Source organism: Microcebus murinus, chromosome 8 (assembly GCF_040939455.1).
Source record: "Microcebus murinus isolate Inina chromosome 8, M.murinus_Inina_mat1.0, whole genome shotgun sequence".
In the NCBI taxonomy this organism is placed as follows: domain Eukaryota; kingdom Metazoa; phylum Chordata; class Mammalia; order Primates; family Cheirogaleidae; genus Microcebus; species Microcebus murinus.
In genome coordinates, this window is record NC_134111.1 from 30,624,653 (window position 1) to 30,639,877 (window position 15,225).

Genomic DNA, 15,225 nt, shown 5'->3' on the forward strand with positions numbered 1-15,225 from the left:
AAAGTGGCTTTGAACTTTTCTGCACTTTATTTGTAAATTGGTAGAAGTGGGGGTTGTGAATATGATCTCTGGCCACATTTTATAAATCTAGGCAGTCTGGGAGAATCAAAAGAAAGAGTTCTATGTATCAACATTGAGGATTTCTTGATACGTCTCTAAGCTAAGCTTGGAGGCTAAATCAGAACCTTGGAGAGCTCCAGGCAGATGAGGCAATGGTGCTTGGGTTGGTCTGAAATCAGAGATACACTTGCTTTTCATCAGCCATGTTTGCAAGTTATTTGAAGCCTGGGAACCTTTAAAGTTCAATGTATTTCACATTAGGCACAAGTAATCATTTAGAGCAAAGACTGGGGGTTTAGAGCAGTGGCTGTCTAAACGTGGTCCAATATCACTTGGGAACTTCTTAGAAATGCAAATTCATAAGTCCCACTCCAATTCTGTGTCAGAAACTGGTGTTCAGGCCCAGCATTCTGTGTTTTAACAAGCCCTCCGAATGATTCTGATGAATCCCAAAGTTTGAGAAACAGTGGTTTAAAAGCTTTTTTTTTTTTTTGAGACAGAGTCTCACTTTGTTGCTCAGGCTAGAGTGAGTGCCATGGCATCAGCCTAGCTCACAGCAACCTCAAACTCCTGGGCTCAAGTGATCCTACTGCCTCAGCCTCCTGAGTAGCAGGGACAACAGGCGTGCACCACTATGCCCTGCTAATTTTTTTTTTTTGTATATATATTTTTAATTGGTCAAGAAATTTCTTTCTATTTTTAGTAGAGACGGGGTCTCACTTAGGCTGGTTTCGAACTCCTGACCTTGAGCAATCCGCCCGCCTCAGCCTCTCAGAGTGCTAGGATTACAGGCATGAGCCACCGCGCCCGGCCTGTTTAAAAGCTTAATATTTGTGTGAAGAAGGGACTTCTTAGTCTTTGTCAGATCTGTTTACTTCCTTGGGGTTAAGAAGTATATGGGCTCACTAGAAGATGTTTATTCAGACTACTTCATAGTTAATAGGTCTGCCTGCTCTGAGCCCATTTTAGTGTACATTAGGTTCCATTTAACTCAGAGTTATAATAGATATATAATAACATTATTGATTCTAGACTTATAAAACTATTCAACTATGTGTTTTTAAATGTGCATTTTTATATATGTGCATATAACTTTATATGGTTCTGAATATTTGTTCTGTTTGAAAGTGGATTTGGGTGTGGGTGTGATGGCTCATGCCTATAATCCTAGCACTTGGGGGGGAGGCACAGTGTTGATTGTTACTGCATTCACTGGAGCAATAAACATAGTTTTTAAAAATTATATGAGAAAGAAAATACAGAGTAGGAAGAGGAGATATACCAGTGAGTTTTTAAGTGAATGACACTCTTAGAAGAGTGGAGAGCCTTTAGAAATAAGGTATACTTGTGCTTCTGTCTTATTTAGTTGCCTACAATTAAAGGGATTAGATATTGACAGATAGTTTCCAAAATAAACATTTAAGAAATTTAAAGATTCAATTGTTTGATTTATGTATATCTGCTGCTTTTGACAGCTGAAATAATTTTTCCTTACTGCTGTTACAATTAGAAGGGTTTAATTTAGCTTCTGTGTGATGTAGTGGGAAAAGTATTGAGCTTTATGAGTCAAGACCCCGAAACCTGTGCTCATCTTGGCAAGGTTCTTAACCTTTCCATTTTCAGATCTGTAAGATAAAGTGTTTCCAGCTCTAAATTATGTGACTTTTGATTATACTTATTAACATGTACATTAACTAATATGGTTTGATTTTTTACCTTAACTTGTTTTTTTGTTTTTTTTTTAAAAGAAGACCTCACTAGTAGTAGTATAACAAAACTTTACTGCTCCCTCTTAGGATCTCTAGCTGGGCCTGAAAATTAAATTGACATAAAACAGATGAACAGGAGAAAAGCATACAGATTTTTATATCTACCCCATAGGAAAATGAAGGTCCCAAAATTATATGAGCCCAAGTGCTGGTAAACTAGGTTGAACAAAGAGTAACAATTGTGAGCCTGGCGCGGTGGCTCTCACCTGTAATCCTTGCACTCTGGGAGACAGAGGCAGGAGGATTGCTCCAGGCCAGGAGTTCACAATCAGCCTGAGCAAGAGTGAGACCCCGTCTCTACTATAAATAGAAAGAAATTAATTGGCCAACTAATATATATAGAAAAAATTAGCTGGGCATGGTGGCACATGCCTGTAGTCCCAGCTACTCGGGAGGCTGAGGCAGGAGGATTGCTTGAGCCCAGGAGTTTGAGGTTGCTGTGAGCTAGGCTGAAGCCAGGGCACTCACTCTAGTCTGAGCAACAAAGCGAGACTCTGTCTCAAAAAAAAAAAGGGTAACAATTGTGGAAAAGTAACTAAATTATATGGGGAGACTAAAGAAAGATAGAAGTTATTTTAACAAAGTCTGTTTGTACCAATTTCTCTTTGCCTCAAATCCCTATTTCTGTTGATAAGAATGGTTTTTTCCCCTCTGGTATGGGTAAGACATCTTTCACATGAGAATTTTATTCCTGCCTTCAGGAAGAAAAGGGAATGTGAGTGTGTCCTTGTACCTGCTGTTTTTTAAACACATGTATCTCAAAATAATCTTTATACCAAAGTGGCATATTTGGGAGTAACATATTTTATTACCCTTAGGTATACTAGAAGGAGAAAAGGTGGGAAGGAGGAGCACAGTGGGAGATTTGAAAGACAGAGAAAATTCAAAATGGATTCCAGGAGTGAGAAAAAACATTCTAAAAATGAGAAGTATACAAATTTTATTTTATGGCACCAAGATCTTTGCTTTACTAAATATTGCCTGAGTAATCATATTTAGTTATATAATTACCCCCACACACACACCTGATGTTTTTCCACCAATATGAGGAAAGGGAATTCTATGATTAATTGAACATCTGAGTTCTGGTCTGTGACTACTCTTAGGAACTATTAATTTTTGAGATTTTTACCACCTGTTTACCAGAGAAGAGTAACTACTGTGTAATTGAGGTAAAGCTAATTGGAGTCTGGATCTCCTAGTATATCTTTGTTTGTTCTAGTTTTCCTCTTGACAAGTTGCACATAGATTAAAAAATTTTAAGACTCAGGAAGTACTTACTATGGGAATCCCCTTTCCTTTTTTTTTATTGCTAGTATCTAGTATATTATAGATCTTCAATAATTTTCTTCAGAAAAAAATGAGCTCATAAGGGATTCTTCCTGCCTTTAGTGTTTACAGCCTCTTTATTTCCTTTTATTCCTTTCCAGATGACAAGTAACTCTAGGTAAAAAATGTTCCCTAATAAAAATGGAGTAATTTTGGTGATTTAAAAAACATTTAAAATCAGGAATTGCTGTTTTCTTGTTTATATCACTTTATCCATTTGTTAAGAGATGTGAGAGAAGAAAGCCTATACAGAATATTTTGACTCAATGTAAGAAACAGCTGTCAAACACTACATCTGTCTGCCTCCTTCACTAGAAGTATTCAAGCTGGATTTTCCAGCCATTCCCCTCCGCCCCTTTTTTATAACTTTATTATGATATTTGAACAGTTTTTATCATGTTGACTATGATGGATTTTTGTTTGTTTTCACAAGTTTACTACATGAACTAAGATGGGAGGAAAGAGGGTCTACCTCTCTCTCTCTGGGCCTTGGTCTTCCTTATATGGAACCCCAACTTCTTGCTATCTAGAACATAGCTGTCTGCCTGGCCACTTGGTTATACTGGCCAGACTTTGAAGCAGTGCTCTTAAGAAGATTTCTTTACTCAAGAGGAGGAAGTACCTCTCCAGACATTTTTATTCTTAATGATATTTCTTTTGAATTTTTTGACTGCATTTTGCTTAAAATTTCATCTTACTCAGGAGTCAGCTTTGTCCCTTGTGATTCATGGGTAGCGTGGAGTGGGGCTTGTACCGTTGCTAGGTATTATGTGCTGTGCATGAGCACGGTGCAGTTTCTCTTTAGGATCTTGATGCAGACTAGATGCATTGTAGAGCACACTGATGACCCTAATTTTACCCATGGTTTTGAAAGATGTCCACCACTCTACACTGGGTGGAAATAAAAAATGCAAAGCTCTGTCCTTGGTCTTCGGATTTATAAACTGCTGTCCTGTCCTGCACGTTTTCAAAAGTGAGGATATACACGTAGATGACCAGGGTATAGAACTTCTTTGGAAAATCTTCATATAAATTATATTTTCTGAACAAATATACCCATGGCCTGGTGCGTTCCTATTCCTTTAGTTCAGACATCTTTTTTGGGCCTATCAGTGTATACATTCAGTCTCCTTCCTAGTGAATTTTTCAAATCTCTTAGTATGTAAGAGTAATGTATATGATCCATGGATATGTCTGTGAATGTTGATAGTGTATTCTTTAATCACTATTTTTCTGATGGCAGAAAGCCTTTCTTTTTCTTTCTCTTTGCTGTCATTCTGCCTGGGACCTGGGAAGAAAGGCAGTATGAAGGATTCTTGCCAGGCTTAATTTAAAAGGGTTTGTTCCTTTTCAAAGGGAAATTGAATTGTGCTCTTTAATAGCATACAATATCCAGCAGTGATACAAGTCGCTGCAAAGAACTAAAATTTGGAAATATGTGCCCAAGTTAAACCTCTATACTGCAAGTAACCAAAAGGAGGGTGACATATAGACAGGCTATTCCTCTACATCAGAGGACAGAGGAAACCTAAACTGGATATAGTCATGTAATTCAAAAGATACAGTATAACAATTTGTTGGAAGATGAAAAAATGATGTTCTAAACCTAATAACCACAAGGTATGTATGTTTACAAGTAAAGGTCAATACTGTCATCCTCAAAATGAGAGACTCTGAGGCTTCTAGGACAGGAATTCCTCTTTCATTTGCCTCTAACTTTCTATCTGAGCACTTGATAAAATTGAATTACCACTAAATTCAAACATCTTTTGATTCACTTTGTCAACTATTCCTGCGGTACATGTTGTAGGAAATAGGTATTATTTCTGGACAGTACTAAGTATCTCCATATTTTTTACAGCATAACAAGAAATGATAGTAGGAAATTATGGAATAAAACCCTTAGGTGCTTCTGGAGATGAATGGTGATGTGATGATGGTTGCAGCATAGTGAACTTACTTAGTACCATTACATTATATGCTTAAAAATGGTTAAAATGGCAAAATTTTATGTGTATTTTATCACAATGAAAAATATAAAATAAAATAACCTGTCTTGCTCTCCCCTTCCCCAAAACACATTGGAAGCAAATTGGGCATGAATAGTAATGTAGATGTTATATAATAATGTAGATGATTGCCTGTGAAATATTTTTATACATTTCCCTCATTTAATTCACTGATTCGTAAAAATTATAAACAATGTTTCTTTATTTTCCCCAAAAGCTATAACATAGAGAATTTGTATCATTCAAGATCTTTGATAAGAAAAATAGTATCAGAACAGGTTTTCCAAATAAAATTATTCGTTTTGTCCTCGGTAATACAGGATTGTTATACAGTCTCTTGTAAAAATTGGTAAAAGGGGGAATGATGTTAGTGCTACAGGAAGGTGTCCTGATTATTTTATGATTTTTCTTCACTAAGGGGAGTTGAATAGCAGGAAATGAATTAAAATCTTCAGTGGGAAGGGGCAAAGGCTTTAATTTGGTTGCCCCATATATAAGGGCCCATTCAACTCTATATTAAGAAAATTAAAGATGACTATCTGCACCTAGGGTTCCTTTACCACAGAGGCACAACCTCAGTCCTTCAGAGCTCTCAGCTAGCAGCAGGTTACATTTTCTCCTAGAGCCCCAACACAGTGTTCCATTACATTCTGTGTTGTCTCAGCACCCACAGGCCAGTGATTCCATTCTATTATTTTGTCCATTTTTAGTATCCATTGAGATAGTAGCCAGCCACTCTGAGTGGCTTACATACCCATATAATATATATGGGTATTTAATACCCATATATAATATAGCATTTACAGTTTGTTTGGACTCTGATAATAAAATTATATAGATTTTCCATACACTTGTTATTTTTGTGCACAATTTTACATATAAAAGATTTTTTTAGGAACACTATCATGTCACAGCAGACGTGTACTTTTTAATAATAATGTAAATCAAATTATTGTGGTCAGTTCTGAATATTGGCGAATAGCTCTTGTTTTTTGTCAGTTTAAAAAACAAGAAGGTATTTATGTGGCCAAATTCAGACCTAAGCTTTTCAGACCTAGATAACCCTTAGGGATGATTTCATTTTTTAAACAATAATAGATTTCTTGCTGTTACCTCACATTCCTGAGTATTTCAGACAGTATCTCTTCATAACCTGCCATAAGATTGTTTTCTTTGTTAACAGATGATGAATCCCAGGAGATAGTCAAGAGAAGCAACTGTATACCAAAGAGTGAAATTTTGAAAATTGTACTTCCCTAGCAGTCTTTTCTTATCTTTCATATTCCCAGTTTTTCAGAAACAGTTCTTTTTTCTTTACTGACCTAAACCAGGTGGTTAGCAATTTTTTTCTATAAAAAACCAGATAGTAAATGTTTTGAGTTCTGGAGGGCCACAGTTGATCTCTGCCACATATTGTTTTTCCTCTTCCTTTCTCCTTCCACTCTTATTTTTTAAATCATTCCTTAAAAATATAAAAGCCACTTTTTACATCTTCACAGCCTTACCAAATACAAGCTGCAGGCTGGATTTGGTCCATAGGTCACAGTTTGTCATTCCTTAATACAGACTGCTTTAACTAAAGAAATAATTAGAATCTTCTGGCGACTTCCTTAGGATTACTTTTCTTTTCCCAGAAAAGGGAAGACATAGGAAAAGAAATCATTTGTGACATCACTGTTGTTACTCCTGGTCATTTGTTACTTTTTTTTTAGCATTAAATTAGAATTTTTTATATATGGATTCAGAATAATAGAAAAAAATTATTCCTACATGTAACCATGACTGGATAGATGGTTATTGTCCCCTTCCTTCTTTTTACTATGAATTAATTTCATATGTTTCCCCAATGAAGCCTTTGTGACTTTAAGTTTTATAAATTAAAGTCCACTTATATAACATTCTTGAAATGACAAAATTATAGAGATGGATAACAGATTATCGGCTGTAAAACAAGGCCAATAAATATACCTACTTCAAAAGATTCTTATAAAAATTAAATGAAATAATTTGTACATATCATGGTGCCACGTATAGAGTAAATGTTGAAAAAAGACATTCTATAATAAAGACATCTGCAGTTGATCCTTTGAAGTTGAGATCTAGAAATTTATAGGACAATTTAACTATACAGAGGAATTTAGAATTCTTTTGAATTGACTGTCAAGAGAACTTCCATATGCTATGTAACTGGTTAATCAGTCTCTTAAGACTCTTTAAATCAGGTATCAAGCATTTATCCTGCCTTTTCTATGAACTGTATCTGAGGATCTCTAAATAGTTGAGAAAGGGGAAGTTTCTCTTGATAGACATATTCCAGCTAAAGTAAATCAGGGAGGAATGATAGAATGTCACTATTTTGCAACCTCTAATTATTTAATGGATCAAGGCAATGGTCATTAATAGTTTCTGACATCACAGTAGGAGAGACGACCGAAAATTACATACTTCCTGATGGATATTGATTTCTTAGTACCCTCTAAAAGTGACTATGAAGATGTTTGTTTTATAATCATTACAGATCATAGATTTATACATTTTTATTATGTTTCAATCCATTGAATTTATTATCCCTATCAATACTCATAGTCAACTGTTTTGGGTCAGTAGGAATCTTTATAGGTTAGCTCCTGAGTCTTTTTGACATGACTCTACTATACCAGGAAGCGAGAAAGCTAAGATGTGCTTTGGCTCACCTTGTATATTTCCTGCAGAGTGTTCTTGTTCCTTTTGCTTAGAAATTATATTTGGATGCTACAAGCTGGGCCCTAGGGGTGTTCATTGCTACTGTGTTGGCCATTGTTTCTTAAGATTTTTTAGTGGACCCAACCTGGGAAATATACCCTTAAAATTTTTTTAAGCTAAAATACATTATGAATTTATACCAATACCTAAGTACATCCACATAATCCCCCGTGTTTCCCGCAGGACACCACAATAGTCTCAGAATAATAATGCTAGCTCTTCCACCAACAATATAATTACTGAAAACAGTGTCAGGTTTTTATTTGTTGGTTGATTGGTTTTTGCTTTTAGTCCTTGGGGTATGCCCACTAGAAATATATAGTCACTTTACTGTATCTTCAAGATACTTAGAATAGAACCCAAGTAACAGTTAGGCTTACTTGTTCCATTTAATTTTTAATTTTAGGGATTTTTTCCCCCAAGATTTTATTTTGTTTTATAACTATGTAAAATATTTATATGGTTCAGAAAGTCATATCTATAAAACAAGGTATATTAAAAGAATCCCTATCCCCCTCCCTTCTATTCCTTCTTCTATAATTAACCTGTTCTTAAAATATTATGGCTTGTGATATTAATCTTTTATTCAATGATTAATAAGTAGACCAATGGAAAGAGAAAAGAGATTAGAAACACACCCACACATATATGGAAATTTGATGTATGACTGAAGTGGCATTACAAATCAGTGGGAAGAGGATGGAAATATTTGATAAGTAGTGCTGGGACAGCTTGTTTCTCATATGGAAAAAAATAAAGATAAAGAATAGGCCAGGCGTGGTGGCCCACACCTGTAATCCTAGCACTCTGGGAGACTGAAGCTGGAGAATTGCTCAAAGTCAGGAGTTCGAGACCAGCCTGAGCAAGAGTGAGACCCCCATCTCTACTATAAATAGAAAGAAATTAATTGGCCAACTAAAAGTGTATAGAAAAAAAATTAGCCGGGCATGGTGGCGCATTCCTGTAGTCTCAGCTACTTGAGAGGCTGAGGCAATAGGTTGCTTGAACCCAGGAGTTAGAGGTTGCTGTGAGCTAGGCTGATGCCATAGCACTCTAGCCCAGGCAACAGAGTGAGACTCTGTCTCAAAAATTAATTAATTAATTAACTAATTAATTAATTAAAGCAAGCAAGCAAAAGTTTTAGAAGGAAATGTGCAAGGATATCTTTATGACCTAAAGATAATTCTCAAGGCAAAGAACATAGACCATAAAGGGAAAGACAGATAAATTTTAGTATATTAAAATTTAAAATTTCTATATAATAAAAGACATAAAAACAAGCCATGGACTGGGAGAAGATGTAAATGTACTCATTTTAGGCAAGATGGAGTAAAGGAAAACAGCATAGCCTTCAGAATTCAACAGACTTGCATTCAAATTCTATGTGACTTGGTACAAACTAATTAATTAAAACACATTTAAAGTCTCAATTTCAGTGTATGCAAAACAAAGATACAAATACCTTTCAGAATTTTGTGGGCCTAAAGGAAATTTATGTAAAAGTGTGCATTTAGAAATAAGGGTCAGTGGTAGCCATTATTATGAATAATTTTAATTTACAGTATTTCCAAGCAACAACTGAATACATTTTTAATAAGCTATTTAAAACTAACTGGAAACTTTGGGCTACAAACAAAGAAAAACTGAAGTTCTGCCTTAGAACTTAGAACCTTGAAATAAACTTTGAAACTTGAAATAAATTCAGAGAAATATATTTTTTACAAAGGGTGAAGTATTTAAATCAGTGCTTTTGATTACAAGGTTGGGGACCACTCAAATAACTAAAGCAAAACAAAGTGGACTTATTGTATAGATTCTTAATGCCTGTGAACTGGAACTATTTAATAGAATTCTTAATTTTACTTTCTACTTTCTAGTACTTCAGAGCTAAGCCTTCCATGGCCCATATTATAATAAATGACATCTTTTGACTTCTTTATCATTAACTGTCTTAATATCTCTGTGCTTTGTTCCCTTTTCCTTCTCATAGTTATCATGCATACTCTTAAATTCCCTCATTTTTCTTTTTTTGTTGTTTTTTTTTTTTTGAGACAGAGTCTCACTTTGTTGTCCAGGCTAGAGTGAGTGCCGTGGCGTCAGCCTAGCTCACAGCAACCTCAAACTCCTGGGCTCGAGCGATCCTTCTGCCTCAGCCTCCCGAGTAGTTGGGGCTACAGGCATGCGCCACCATGCCCGGCTAATTTTTTTATATATATATCAGTTGGCCAATTAATTTCTTTCTATTTATAGTAGAGACGGGGTCTCACTCTTGCTCAGGCTGGTTTTGAACTCCTGACCTTGAGCAATCCGCCCGCCTCGGCCTCCCAAGAGCTAGGATTACAGGCGTGAGCCACCGCACCGCCCGGCCTATTTTTGTTGTTTTAACCTCACTGCTCGGTTAACTTCACCACAGAAGTCTTTTATGCACCCAAAGACACATGCCCTTGTTAACCGTGTTCATGTCTTAATTCTGTTAATCTGCTACATCAAGAAATTTTCAAACCTGCCTATTTTCTCAAACCCTTCTTTATTTTGGGGAAGGTGATATTATTTTACCTGTTTTGTTTAGTTGACTGGCCTGTGACATTATCTATTTGTAAGATTTATTTTTTGAGCAAGAAAAAGCTATCTAGATTTTAAAAAATGAAATGTCAATAAGCTTACTGAAAATACTCAGCCTGAGGCCAAGCATGGTGACTCATGCCTATAATCCAGCACTTTGAGAGGCCAAGGCAGGAGGCCAGGAATTCAAGACCAGCCTGGGCAACATAGCAAGACGCCATCTCTACCAAAAAAATATTAAACATTAGCCAGTCGTGGTGGTGTGCATCTGTAGTCCCAGCTACTGAGGAGGCTGAATTGAGAGGATGTCTTGAGTCCAGGAATTCCAGGTTACAATGAACTATGGATGCACCACTGCACTCTAGCCCAGGCAACAGAATGAGACCCTATCTCTTAAAAAAAAAGAACAGCAAGATATTCTGCTTGTAGTTTAAAAGAACCTCTTCTTAATATTTATATATTAAAGAAATGCTATTTGTATTCAACAGCTTTAGTAATCACTGCTTTTGAAATATTTATCTTTTTGTCTGGTAGAAGAGATAATCAATATAAAATCAAGTAAAGAGAGGTACAGGCAAACACTTGTACCTGATTTGGAAGCAACAGAATACCTAAATCAATGATGATTTTTCTATAGTTTTTGAATGAAAAGAGAAATGTTAGTATAGAATACTTAGAGTGCTAGTGCAAGTCTTTGCCCTGGTTCTGATTTAACGCATTGTCAGATCTATCAATTCTCACTATTAATTTTTCTAAACTATTTCCCAGCTTTTCTTGTCCCTTCCCCTGCCTCACAAGCTGGGGCGCTGGCTTTTGTAAGAATAGAATAAGAAGATAGAGCAGATAGGAGGTGGAGGAACAAAAGGTGAGTAAGATTAGGTAGGTGTATAAAAGATGGTCTGGTCATGCACAAATTGTATATGTACCCTTTCCCTTGAACTTTGAAAACTTCTAACTTAGAAATTCAATATATTAGATTAACTCTGCTCAATATTTTTTAAAATCTTTTTCTAAAATGTCTTCTATTTGTATCAACTACCTGATTTTATTGACTATTTGTTGTTAGTCTGCGGACCCAAGGCAGATCATTGGACTTTCATGATGTACATTTACAAGTACAACATCCCTTTGTGGAAGGAAGAATAATTTTTAGTAATCTCTATAGTTTGTGAGATATATATCATTTGCCATTGAGTATGATGCAGATTGGATTGACTTTTTATAAGCATACTTTTAGATTATTGATAATCATATAATAAAGATAAACCTTACATAAAAGATAAGGAAAATACATTTTCTTCTCAGCAGTATTTTAAATGAATCAGACAGAATAATCTGTGTCATTAATTTGTTAATAACTATCTCCTCTGATTTATTAATTTTGTATAGTAAGTGATACAAGTTAAGTTTTTGAATGTAAGACTCATTGGGAAATAAAATACTACCTACCACATTGAGAGTTGTGACAATTTAGTATGTATAAAGGACTTTGAACACTGCCTGGCCCATAGTAAGTGCTATATAAGTTTATACTTGTTAGCTAACATTTATTTTTGTTTTTGTTGTTGTTATCCAGTGGTAAATTTTATTAAAGCAATGTACTAGAGTTCAGATTTTTGAGATAGAGTCATTTACTGATTATAAAACAAATGCCTTTAAGTTCATTAGTACTATCTGTAGTAGGAGGCTGATTTTACTAAAATTATATAAATATACCCATCTGTTCCTATTACTGTATTATGAACCTTTAAGAATGTCATGCTAAATCTGAGAATGCCAGATTTCACATGGTATGAATGTAGGGTATTCATTTACACATTGATGTGCAGACAGCCTTTAAGTAAGCAAATTGTTGGTGATTGGTATCTCTTTTATTGTCTTATTCTAAGTCTTGTCATGTAATTTCAACACATAATATGTGGCATCTTAGGGTTTTTTTGCCTTCATATTTTAATAATTAATACATGTACATACTTAAAATGTCAGTACTAAAGAGAACATTTTAATTCTCTCCACCATCCTTAAACCCATACTCCCACACTTCCCTTACCCAGAGATGGAGAGCTATTATCAGTTTCTTAGATACCCTTTCAAAACTATTCTGTGTATTTAAAAACATATGCACATATATCCATCCTTGCCCTTTTTAAAACACATGTCTTAGTGCACTATATGCACTATTCTACACCTTAGCTTTTTTCATTTAATGTTCTTGAAGATCAGTTTCATTCTGTATCAGTATACATAGGTCAGTGTCATTTTTTCTCAGGATTTCGGTCTATATTCCATGTATGTATAAACCCTGTTTTATTTATCTAATCCTATATATATTGCTTGTTTTGCATGTTTTACTTCTTACAGTGTTACAGCTAATACCCTGTATATGTATCTTTGTTCTTGTTTAGGTTTATATATAGGATAAATTCCTAGAAATAGAATTGCCAAGTCCAAGAGGATACATTTTTAATTGAACTAAATACCAGTTTATAATTTCCTCCTCACAGCATTTGAGGGGACTGTCTCCCTCTGTTTATTCCCAAATAACGTATTACCAAGTTTTATATCTTAGTTTGATGAGTAAAACCTGTTATCTCATTATACTCTTTGCATCTATTTAATTACAAGTGAAATAAAGCTTTTTTTATGTTTTTACTTAGTTTATTAAGTTTTCCATGTGGAAAATTTTTAATTTTATATAGTCCAGTATATTTTTAATCAGTTTTATGGTTTCTGAGTTTGCTGCCCATATGTTTTTCCTCCTGCATTCTCTTCTAGTGTTTTTATGTGTTTTCTTTTTTACTATAAAATTTTGTTGAATATGTCATTTATTGGTGTTTGGCGTGAGGAAGGAATTTAGTAGTTTTTTTAGATAACTAGTCTGTTATGCCAGCACCTTTTCTTCTTTAAACAGTCCATCTTATCATCAGTGATTTGACACACCATGTATATCATACACTATGTACTTGAATTTATTTTTGGATTCTTAATTTTGTTCCATAGTTTCCCATTGTGCTACCCAACTACCATGTTCATAATATATTTCATCTTTTTTATAATTTGCTGTTTTTATTTTATATTTTGACATGTATCTATGATACTTTAAGAAATTTCTTGGTTTTTACTGTTCTATTAACTTTTAAATCCTGTATAAAGCAAAATTTTATTTTTCCTTCTATTGTACAATTAGCCTCTGAAACTAATTTTTAGATTTCTGTTCATGAGCTCCTCTTTGGTCATTGCATTAAAATTTAGAAGTAGTCTGTGGTCAAATAATGATAAACACCATGTAACTTCATAATTTCTCCTCAGTTTGAATAATTTTTCTTTTCCTTCCTAGCTTTTAATCTAGACAACGAGCAACCAGATTATGATATGGATTCAGAAGATGAGACCTTATTAAATAGACTTAACAGAAAGATGGAAATTAAGCCTTTGCAATTTGAAATTATGATTGACAGACTTGAAAAAGCCAGTTCTAATCAGGTACTGTACCATGTAAAAATGTCTCTTATCTTACAGTTAACCCAAATAGCATGTTTATTTTGCATTTTCTTTAAGACCTGAATGTGTTGCATTTTACTGTCTCTGGAATTTTTTTTTTCGTGACATCCTAGAATTTTTATTTACAATATTCTTTGAATGGAATATTTAAGCATAATTTCCTTGAATACGTGTATGAAGTTCTGTTCTGACTCTTTTCCTATTTGGATAAAAATAATACTTGTTACAGTGTTATAATGTCTTGAATCTTTCTTTATGACTGTCTTTTTGGTGCTTCAGTAACTAAATTTGCTTGGTTGGATCTCTAAGGCAGTCATGTCAAATCTTGCTCAGTTGCCCAGATTTATATTAAGATACTCATCATTTTAAATGGATTTTAGTTTTAATTATATAATATTAAAATGTTTAAGTGAGGAAAAATTATTCACAAGGTAATAGTTTTTAATAAGATATATATATATATATATATATATATATATATATATATATATATATATGGCACAAGGGATTTAAAATGGTACTGTCTTTCTGGAAAGCAATTAAGCAGCCTGTGTCAGGAGCCTTAATATGTTTATACACTTTGATTTAGTAATCACATCTCTAGGAATTGTTTTAAAGAAAAATAATTAGAACAGGGATGTTCAGAATAAACTACAAGTTGTCTATATATATGATGGAATATAATACAGCCATTAAAAATTATGAATTTGAAGGCTATCTAGTACTGTAGGAAAATGTTTATTATATAATATTAGATCTAAAAAACAGGATAAGAATAGCATTTATACATATATACATGTGTAGAAAAATAATAAAGTACAACAAAATGCCAACAATGGTTGTAGTTGGGTGCTAGAATTAGTGATTTTTATGTTCTTTATTTTTCTGTGTTTTCTAGATTTGGTATAATGAGCATTGTTGATAATGTTATTAGATTTTTAAAAATAAACTATTTTAAAAATAATTGTTGGTGTACTTGTGTGGTATATTAATATACTAATTGTCAATATAGTAGGATTACAGACATAATAAAGTTGCAAATAAACTTTTTATGGTAGATCATTAAAACTTTTCACTAGTTTATTCATACAAATTCATTGTTTTCTCTTACACTACTGTTTAAGTCTTTTGAATCTCTGAGGTATTACCAGCTTTTCAGATCATTTCCCAAATTTTTTCATTAGAAAATGACTTTGCTGCATATGTAGCCTATCTTCCAGTTTTTTCTCCCCATTATGATGGAAAGTAATATC

The 15,225-nt window shown here is 34.1% G+C and overlaps 1 protein-coding gene across 1 annotated transcript in view; it reads left to right on the plus strand.

The window, feature by feature from the left end:
• Nucleotides 1-15,225, plus strand: part of EPC2 (enhancer of polycomb 2) — a 119,827-nt gene that overhangs the window by 58,883 nt on the left and 45,719 nt on the right. Inside the window, exon 3 of the mRNA XM_012740105.2 lies at nt 13,809-13,954. Within this exon, the coding sequence (XP_012595559.1) occupies nt 13,809-13,954 (146 nt within the window). The remainder of the gene's footprint in view (nt 1-13,808; nt 13,955-15,225) is intronic.